We start from the raw sequence: 11002 nt of genomic DNA on the forward strand, positions 1-11002 counted from the left end.
AATGCATTTTTTTTTTCAATTTCATTGCTTTAGCAACTTATAAATATACGTTGGCTTATTTCTTTTGAATATGTATCAAAGCTTTTCATCATACTACTTACAAAATATATAAATAACATTTTATTTCTTTTTTAAATATATAATTAAAATTGATGACCATACTGAAAACTATCGATGACTTTTCTGCGATAGTATCTACGGTGCTCAAGGTGGACTCGGGAAGTGGCGTTACGCAAGCACTTTCATTGTGTTTCGATATAACTCTAGCACCGACGATCTAATCATACAAATAAAATAATGAGATTTTATTTTACGCTCTAATAAAATCGCACATTCAACTCTTAGACGCGAATACCTACTTTAGTAGTTACTTTCTGTGCCGCGGACCTATATTTACTTTCGCATTTGACAGACCGGACCTACCTATAAACCTTTGAGTCGTTTGCGGCACTGTTTTTGCCGCCGTCGAAAACTTATTACATACGCACTTATATACTTTTAGACATAAGGTATTATCTAGTCAGTACCTTCAAATTCAAATAAATTAAATTCTTGAACTTATATCAAAACAACGTACGATACTTTAAGAAATGTATATTAATTTAATATTTTATTTATATTTCATATTTTACGAAATCGGGTTTCCCTTGATCTCAATTACGAGTACTAGAACTCTTTGGCAGCATTGACCATAGATCAATAAAAAAATGGTCTGTGATAAAAAAAACGCGCGCAGAATAAAGAGGATATATACTTTTGATACTACTATGAAAATCTGGAAATCCGTAGATTTTTTGTAAAAACTTAATAAAAAATAATGATGTTTTTATGTCTGTGCTATATTGATGGCTAAAAAAATGCTTTTGTAACATCGACATGGAATTAGTTCGAAGTTCTTATTAAATCCATGAGTATAGACTATAGATTTTTAAAATAAAATAATTGTCAAATATGATGTTTATTATTATTTAATAGGAAGGAATAGGTAATTATATTATCATCAAATAAGTATTTCTATGTTTTTAATATCTATATAATGAATATACGTAATTTATTTAAATCAAATGTAAGCAATGCCTTACAAGGACCAGATTTGCAGGCTAAGATTAACGAACTGCACCATTATTATATGCCTATCGACTTGAACTCTGCGTATCATGAAAGCAAAGTTATGGCCGTCAATAACCTCAATTGGATCTTAAGGAAAACCACCCGTCAGAATCTGCAAGACTCTGAATTCGAGGAACTGCTCTTGTGCTCCCTGACCGTCCTTTACTACTTTGGAATGCGTCTAAAATTAAGCAAATTATCCTCAAGATATTGGTACTGGTGTGGACAGAAACTTTTTCATAAAGCAGAGCATGCTTTCCAAGTCTCCAATTCATACCTTCAGCCGGAGCACAACGAGAAGACGATTAAAATTACTCTTCATTTCTTCGGCTTCGTAAATTTGTGGCCTTTTGAGAGCTTTGTCAGGCAAGTTTTGGAAGTGGTTCTTTATTTCAATGGTGGGAAAACGGTACTTTTTAATCTAATGCTAACTGACATTCATTATACATTATTTAGGGATACCAAGTCAGCCAGGCATCGTATGCGAGTTTTATATGAATTGCTAAATAGCGAAAATTGGATTATAGACAAACAAAAGCTGTTACCATTTATTACACGTCTCTTAGACTTTTTCTCTCAGAGTATAACCAAGAGCGACAACAAAGTCGAAGCGTACACGTATTTGCGCAAGGGTTTCGAAGTATGTCTTCGGCGAATATTCGAGAGAGTGGAGAACCAACACAGGCTGATGATTATTAGCACTATGTTGAAATGGTTTTCCTTGGTCAATATGAATGATGAAGATGTATTGGAATTCTCGACGCTCGTAACGTATGCAACGGAATTGTATAAAGTAGGGCCTTACATCGAGACCTTCCAGGAGGATCTGTTTTATCACATTTTAGCCGATTTGGTTGGGTCAAACAATAGACTATACAGTTTAGTAGGTTGTCGAATTTTGGAAAAAGTTTTAGATCGCCATAAAAATGGGTGCTACTTAAATGTACCCACTTTGTATTACGATTTTTCACAGGTATGCATATTTATAATATTTTTATCTATAATTTGAACGTACATTTCTAATTATATCTTTTGTAATAAATATTATTAGGTGCGATTAATTGTTGGAGATTACGACAGTGGAGACAAAGCATTTGTGCGGCAGTTCAGAGAAAAGATGCACGAGTATCTTCTCAAAGCAATGAGACTACACGGCTATACTATCGACAATGTTAAGGCGATCTTTTCCGTAATATGTTGCCTCGTATTGGAAGTCCCTTGTGGTTTAACAGCGGCAGCTGCGGCATGGATGGGGATGTCGATTCAGGACATCGCTCTTAATTGCGAAAATTTAGCGGCTACTTACCGTTACTGGATGCATGCGATTGTTATTTCAATAATGTCACTGATATGTTGGGTACATAAGGCTCCGACGTTGTACCGGTATATAAACCAGGTGATATCTCGACGGGCCAAAGAGGCCCCACAGTTGAATCCCCCGCTGCAGCAGTACTACAATATCGCTCACCATCACATCACTTGGAACAAACCCACGCTTTTTCTAGAGGATTGGGAGCTGCGATATGGCCTGTGGAAACATTTTCAAGATCGCGTAAGTTTAATTCGTTCGCTATTACCATAATAATAAATTGTGTAAGAAAAATCGATGTTCAGGTCCATTTTAGGCATCGTTATTAAATTGGTTTTAGTGTCTGTATTCTTCTATACTCGAAAAAAGAGAGGCCCATCTATAGGCTTATTAGCAGTGGCTTAATGTAGCCTAAAATTGTGGTATTAGAACTATCTAATAATGTACCTACAAGATCTTGCAATTAAGTTACTGTTGCTTTCATCTGTGATTTCACTCGTGTGTCGTGTTTTTTTCAGGCATGAAAATTACCCTATGCCCTTATACTTCTTAAAAATAAAAATAATCAAACTTACTTTCGCATGTACAATTTTAGTCGGATTTAGAATTTGTCGAAGTAGGTACCTATTTAGGGATTTCAAATTTCAGCCCGGGTCCACAAAGAACAAGAAAGCGAACAGAAACAAATTGTCAAAGAGAGTGCCGGTGATAATACATTGATACTTATTTATAACTAGCTGATGCCTGCGACTTCGTTCGCGTGGCCGAATAATTTTTGGTAAGGAGTCAAAACTATTAGAGAAATTTAATTATACAGACAAATGTAACGATACCTATACTTACAGAAGATGCTATCAGACTGAAAAAATATACTTTCTATAGTTTAGCTAAACTATTAAGACTCTTCTTCAGGTGTTCCAGATCTTCGATTTTTATACCTCTACAAAAAAAAGCTCATCAGACTGAATAATTTTTATTAAGTCATCATTTCTATATTCCCTATAGTTTAGCTACCATCATGGGTCTATATCAGGTGTTTCTTTTCTTCAATTTTTATATCTCAATAAAAAATGCTCATCAGGCTGAATAACTTATGTTAAGGCATCATTTCAATATTTCCTATAGTTTAGCTGTACTATCATTGTTCTCCATCTGGCGTTCCAGTTTACAAAATAATTTATACCCTATATGTTGCCCAGGCTTAATAGTTATATAACAAAAAAAGTTTAATTCAAATCCGTCCAGTAGTTCCGAAGATTAGCGTGTACAAACAGACAGACAACATGCACAGACAATTTTTTTGTTTTCAAATTCTTACTCTTTTGCTGTGACTCCTATCGCGTAATTTTATTTTTATATAAATTTATTCAATGTACAAATTTTTTCTACTGTTTTATTATATGTATTGATTAAGTATAAGTAGGTATGTTAGGTAAGGTATTCTAGAAGGATCGAATTTTAAATTTACAAAGTTCTATTCGTATTCGATTACACAGAATATAGGAAATACTGGATTGCCGAGTATTATGAAAGCTAGTGTGTAATCAGCATAGGTAGATCAATGTGGATTAAACCGAGACAAGCAGTCCTTTCTTTTGCAGACAATAACATTTATGCGATCGTATTTGAATAGGACACAATTTAATTTTAATGTCGCGATTCGGAGAGTACTTCTGGAACTTTTGTTATAGGTAGGCAGATAATGATACTAAGAACTGGACATATCAAACCAATCATACCTAACCAATAAACATATCAAGTCAGTCTCAGTTATGCAAATTCATCGTATGTAATAACCTCGTAATAGCACCGTGTGAACAGAGCAAAAACAATGAGAACTGATCTTAACTTTCATATTTATCTTATGATCGACACTGGCGGACAAATGAGCCTGTAATGACAATGTAACATCTTTCACTCACAATGCAACAGTTTCACTGCGCCGGCGCTCGCTGCGATTGACAAAGGTGACGTGTAAGGGTCCGACTTCATTGCTCCGTTGCGTCGACTAAGCAGTTCGCTGCTCCGTTGTTACCACAGGTTTGAACATTGACGTGCGTCAACGCTCTTCAAACCTCCACACAATTCGTCGACGGACGTCAAAACAACGGAAGACGAAGGAGCAATCTGGCCGTTGCCTAGTACCTATGATGTGACGCCGAAACGACACAATATTTAGGTGCACCCTTCTGTTATCTACTGATTATAATTTATTTTTATGGTAAATTATAATCAACGACGTCGGTTACATTGTGGGTGGATGTCTATTACATAACTATAACTCCGATTTAAGTCTACTAAATATTAAATGAAATTAAAAAAACAAACTATGAATTAAGTACATATGTAAGTACGAAGTTTTACGGTACGTAAATTAACAAAATGCACCAATTCACAGGAATTACATCCGCATTCGTGCACGTTCTTTGCTCAATATAAATCTTATATAATTTCAACACAGTAAATAGGCAATGGACTTTTCGAGATACTTTACCTATAATGAGTACAGCATATCTCTAGTTTAATGTGCCTACAGTTTTAAATTATTTATTAACTCATAAAATTTACATACAAAAAATATTCCTACAAAAAATTCCACGATAATAGTACTTTCCCTGATGAAAGGTCCCTTATTATTATACATTATTTATCTCGGTAAATTTGGATGAATATTCTTGAGTTTGAATGCTCTTAATGCATTCATTAAGAGCATCACATAATTCTACCTTCATACTGAGCCTTCACAAGTTCAGAACAGTAGTGTGCGGAAATTTTCCCAGCCTAGGTACACTAGGTATATGTCAAAAATTTGCCTTTATAATTTTAAGACTGTCAAGGTCTACTTTGACGAAATAAACACTTTGTGATCGACTTTTTCAAGTTACGGAATTCTTAACGAATAATTTAATGGTTTTTTTTACCATAATTCGATCTACCACTCAAATTACGCAGCGAAAAACAAGCGTGAAAAATTGCTCAGATATTTTTTCGCAACAGTTGCATTAAATCGATTGACAGCTTATAAAGTATTTGCATAAGAAGATAATGGAAATGGATCATTCATAAATTTAAGCAAATTTCTGATCAATTTGTTGAACGATTGAACACCCATTTTGATATTATTATACCTACATAATGAAGTATCAAGTATTATAAATATTGTGTACAAAGAACCACTGACATGAAACTATAATTATATATCTCTCTTCAACAAAAGTGGCGAACTATAAAAAAGGCGAAAATCCACTGCTTTAGAATTATTTGACCGAATTTCATGAAATACATATAGCTAAGATGAATTTATATCACTATATTTAATGTACGCACCTATGGAGATAAAAAAGACGAACAACTGCTTACGAGCTTAATTAAGTAGGGTGAAGTAGCCAATTATCAGCACTGTAAGAGATAGCTCAAATCAAAATCCGTATATCAAATTGAAAAACACTCATTTAATGATGAGTTTTCTTGATTCAGTATTAAATAAGAGATTTTTATTTCAAAAAATAGTTTCGCTTCATCCATACTTTATTTATGCGCGAGAATAAAAGGACCCTGTCTCCATTTATTAGCACGATCCTAACTAATCAATAGTATCGAGAGAACCAATTATCAGCACTGTATTAGATGAATAGGTACTTAATATTAACAAAAACAGTGTCTACAGCGTAATATCTTTATTTATAGATACCTAACAAAACCCAATATTTTCAAAAAAAAGAACAACAGTCAACAGTCTTTTACATTACTTAAATTCTTTTTAATTAAAGAGACTGCTCTTCATACCCACTTAGGTGGGTAGGTAAGTAAATTTTAATGTAGTATTTATTAAGTCATTCTATTAATATTCTTAAATCTAAGACAAACATCACATAAATTTTACCTTCCTGAATAGCGACAGATGTAATTCGAACTTGCTTACTTTAAGTACTACTACTATTTATCAAATTTCAAATAAGAAAGTAAATACTTACTTATTACTACTATCTATTTATAAACTTCCAAAGCTTAATGAGTAAGCAACTCAAAAGCACTTAATTCAAAACTTTGGAGTTCGGTAGTTAAATAAGTTTCAGTTAAATCGAGCTTTTCAAGTAAGATGTAATAGCACTTATTTATTCGAATCGTGATAATTAATTAGTGCATTTAACACGTTACATACGAGCAATGATCTAGAAAAATCGCAACGTTTCTACTGAAAGAGAGCAGAAAAGAACCAGTCTTCTGAAACGGGACAGATGCATGAGACTTGCATCTCGAGCTCGGGATGTTCGCACATGCATTAATGTGTCATATATAAGTACGAAAGGCCTATTTACTTTCATTGTCAGTGTAAGCGCAGCCGTGAACGCATCAAGAAAAGTGCATTTTACCCGATTTTCCGGAATTCATTATCGGCTGCACACTTGGTTCGCACGCTTTTCCACGCGCGTACGCTTTTTGCGCCCTCACTTAACACATGTCGTTCTGTGATTTTCACTACATTACATACTAGCAACAATATATACGATTATGGATTGTCGAGCGGTGGTGAGTTTTTGTACGCAAATTCAAATAACAATTATTATTAATGAGTTTATATTTGTTTTTGTAAAAATAATATAAATTATGTTGTTACTTGTGTGATTGAATAGTATAATATTCTTTGCAATATGCAGCAGCGAAAAGTAATTTTCAGAAATCTGAAAAACGTCATTAAATCAGAGAGTATAGAGTATAGAGTATAGAGTATAGAGTCATTTATTAGAAGTGATCGTTATTGATAAATAACGTATAAAATTGATAAAATCTGACAAGAATGCTATTATTTTGCAGAGAACAAGCATCAAAATTAGGTAATATCTTCTAAATATTTTCGTCTTAAATCATTATGCATAATGATTTGCTTTAAAATATTGATATGTTTGAATTTCAATTAATTAAAATGAAGTAATACAGCTTTATGTACCTCAATACTTAGTAAACATATGAAGCTTTTCTAATAGCATATTTATTTTCAGCTTCTATTTTCGTTGGCCGCGCTCTTTTTGTTTTTATTCGCGCATGCAGATGGGTATGTATCTAGTTTATACGTGTATATATTAACTTATCTATTTATTTATTTTCTGTTTGAAGACAAACACAACACGTTGGTTGGTCCTCCTATAATTTGACCATTTCATTCAGCTCCCTAGACCCCTTTATGTGGTGAAGATTAATTGGTAACGCAAATTTAGGCAATAGTCCACAGAATCTATCTGGACCATTGCAGAACCTGAGTACTGAGAACTGCCTTAATAATATGTTAATCTAATCTGCCTATGTAACCTACCCTGGTAGTTAAATACATTCCGGAAAGAACACATTACATTTACATTACTAGTGTATCAACATGATGGTACCAATAGCGTGAAGAGCGTTCCATTTTTATTCATATATTCTTGCTGTTGCATGTGGTTGAATAACTTGCTATTTCATCAATAAATCATACTTCACATCACGCAATACTTAAAATATACTTGTAAGTTACACACCCCTTGCATTCTTATTGTTTCTATTATTTTAAGTACTTACTTAGTAGTTATTTATTCTCATTATTTTAATTATTAATATAATAAATTTTCACTATTTTAATTCTAATATAATAATATATTTCTGGAAATTCAAATGTTTGTAAAATCACCTTCTTGATCCTAATCCAATCTATTTTATGGGTTTCGGAGTAATTCAAAATTATTTTATTATTCACTACCTGAAATGAATGTGTTGTGTGACGTCAAAATTATCGGTGTAGGTAAGTTACAAGGAAACCGTGGGACTTCACTCACGCGCATCCACAAGGAAGCCGAAATTACTAGGCTGCGGCGGAAACGGCGCGCGGCACTGCGCCGGCGCTAGCCGCTTGGTAAATCACACGCTAGGGCTGCTACACATTGTTTTTTGACTTCTTAATCAATCCACCAGTTTTAGAAAAAATCCCCAGTGGTTCGATGCTAAAAAGTAAACACAAATACTTATTAAAAATAAAAGGGTTATAATTTACGTAAAAGCACAAAACTATGCAAGTAATGGTAAAATAAAGTAATCGTTTGAAAGTTTTTGAAAAAGTACATGGTTAAAATAAGGAATCCTTCCCATCTAATCAATGTACGTGTATATCGCTGTTTTATGTCGAGACAATGTAAAAAATTAGTTAATCGCAGACCAATGTCCTATTTTAGCGCACATTGGTCTCCGATTAACTTATTTTTTAACTTCTTTTTACCTTGTGGCAGCCCTAATCTCACTATGTCTACTTCCATTTACATAATATTATGCATACGATTATAGATAGCTTAATGATATTCTCCATAGATAATACTAACAGAGTTCATATTTATTAAATTATTAATGATTAAGTAGGCTATATTCTTTATCCGATACAGCTTTCACCATTTGTTTTCAATAACATATACTCCCAGATCACCAGTGAACATTGAATTTAAATTAGCTTAGTATTTCTAATTATGATTTATGTTAATTAAATAAGAGCTTTGTGAAACTATATAACTGTAGCTGTAAGCGGATATACCATAGAATTAGGCATACCTATACCCATTCTAAAAAAAAATTTGATTTTTTTTTTGGTAACTTGGTGTACTATACAATACGATGATGATTTTTGTACAAAACTATGGTGATAAAAATATTTACTGCAAATTTCATAATTTCGTATTGAACAACTTTAGAAATGCAAATGATGTAACATTTCGAGGTATCCATAAATAACTACCCCAAAACATTACTAGCCTTTAAGCCACCAAGCGAATACTAAAGAGCAACTTGTTCCAGGCGTACGAAAAAAGTTGTGATCCACGTGCCGTACAAAGTTAAGAAGATAAAGCATACGCACACGGTTTACAAGACGATCCATCATCACCACACTCACCACGACCACCTAGACCACGGTACTTCGCCGTCGGAGGAGCATGAGCACTTCCACCACATGCACCTCCACGACGAGCCGCCTCTGGGACAGCACACCCAGCCAATCCCAGGGATCGGCATCCCGGAGTTCCTGCCCGATGTACCCCTGGACTTGCCGCTGCCTGACCTTCCGGATCTCCACCGTGAAATACCGTTGATACCAAAGCGGCCACTGATCCCTTTGTTTAGACATTAAGTAAGTTACAATAACTGATAATTACTCTCATAACTCATTAATTTCAAAATTTTTATGCAAACACTACATATTTTCAAAGCCAATAATGTGGACAGAGATGGGCAACATAGGGGCGAGGTTATAACATGTACAGGTTAATAAAATATTTATTACTAAAACTCAAGCCGTAATTGTTATATTATTTAATTTTTTACAGGAGAGATGATGGAGGCCGAACCCTCAGAAAGCCATAAACAACACAGAAAGTTTTATTGCTCATCATTGGGCGTTGTAAATACAATCCCGACGTTTGAAATTGTAAATCAGTGGTATATAACAAGAAGCACTAATCTGAACAACCTCAAGATATATTGTACAAAGTTTAATGTGTCAAAGAGAACTCTTCATTTCCTTATACCAAAGACTAAACTGTAGTTTTACTAGTTTCCCATTGACCTTCTTATTTCAATCTGATAACTTACGCTAAATCAAATTGTATTGTTAAATATTTTTACAATTCTTATAAGTAATTTATTAGTTTTATTAGTAAACAAATACGAGTAGTTAATAGGTAATGAACTTTCATCTAAAAATCTTATATTTTATTCTACAATAACAAATGACGAATACAATTACAGAATACTGCAATTGTAAAGATTATGTACCTAGTGATAGCTCTATAGCGTAGTTAAAGATATATTACCTATTTATAACAAAATTATAAGATACATTTGCTGGGCGAATTGGAGTAGGCATGAGCGAACGCATGTGAACTGAAAGATATTAGCGCCTGCTTATTTATTGTTTTTTAATAAAGTGATTTAATGCACTCTCGTCTTTTTATTTTTAGTTTTTCAGTAAACTATTATTTTCAGTAAACAATTATATTTTGCACCTAAAACATAGGTAAATTACTAAACACTCATCACGTTAATATCGCCATTAGACGTGGTTTTTACTGTTAACTTAAAATCGTGCACACTTTTCATCTACACTACCTAGAACTTTAAATTTAACACAGACGAATTTGCTAGGTTGAAAAAAAAAAAAACTGTAAGGCAAGCTGCTTTGGATAACTACTCTTATCGGAACTCTGGTGTTCTACGGCTGAGTATAAGTGGGCACACCACAATGAGATCCTGGCGCCATAATCACAACTTCACTAAAGAGGCCGCTGTTGACATCGTTTCCTGTACTATTTCTGATATAAGATTAATGTCTCCGAAGAATATCTCTTATATGAATTATATCCATCTGTTCAAAACCGTGCGAAGTGGTGAAGAAAAAGAAGATATCATATACCTAGATACTTTCAAAGAATAAAAGTGTGACGTAAATTTAAAAAATATTAAAAGTTGCACATTCAAGAAGTATTTTAAACACAAAATCAATTTTAAGTTACTTATGTATTTAAACATAACATTGCGTAATTAATTAAGCACGTTTCATTTCTGAGACACTTA

At 33.5% G+C, this 11002-nt stretch overlaps 2 protein-coding genes across 3 annotated transcripts; both read left to right on the plus strand.

Moving 5' to 3' along the window:
* Window positions 1-984: 984 nt before the first annotated feature.
* On the plus strand, window positions 985-9364 carry LOC128683266 (uncharacterized). Of its 2 annotated transcripts, XM_053768701.1 has the most exons (5): window positions 985-2083; window positions 2162-2662; window positions 3068-3197; window positions 7420-7472; window positions 9230-9300. In XM_053768701.1, exons 1-3 carry the CDS (start codon window positions 1037-1039, stop codon window positions 3137-3139), a joined length of 1620 nt encoding a protein of 539 aa, XP_053624676.1. In that variant the 5' UTR covers window positions 985-1036; the 3' UTR covers window positions 3140-3197; window positions 7420-7472; window positions 9230-9300. The 2 variants fall into 2 exon arrangements, with proteins under 2 accessions (XP_053624676.1, XP_053624677.1); XM_053768702.1 differs by lacking the exon at window positions 7420-7472 and having other exon boundaries at window positions 9230-9364.
* LOC128683223 (uncharacterized) lies at window positions 6932-9560 on the plus strand. The gene is made up of 3 exons (XM_053768614.1): window positions 6932-6949; window positions 7420-7472; window positions 9230-9560. The coding sequence occupies exons 1-3, from the start codon at window positions 6932-6934 to the stop codon at window positions 9558-9560; spliced, it is 402 nt and encodes a 133-aa protein (XP_053624589.1).
* Window positions 9561-11002: the final 1442 nt, after the last annotated feature.

Source organism: Plodia interpunctella, chromosome Z, assembly GCF_027563975.2.
Source record: "Plodia interpunctella isolate USDA-ARS_2022_Savannah chromosome Z, ilPloInte3.2, whole genome shotgun sequence".
Lineage (NCBI taxonomy): Eukaryota > Metazoa > Arthropoda > Insecta > Lepidoptera > Pyralidae > Plodia > Plodia interpunctella.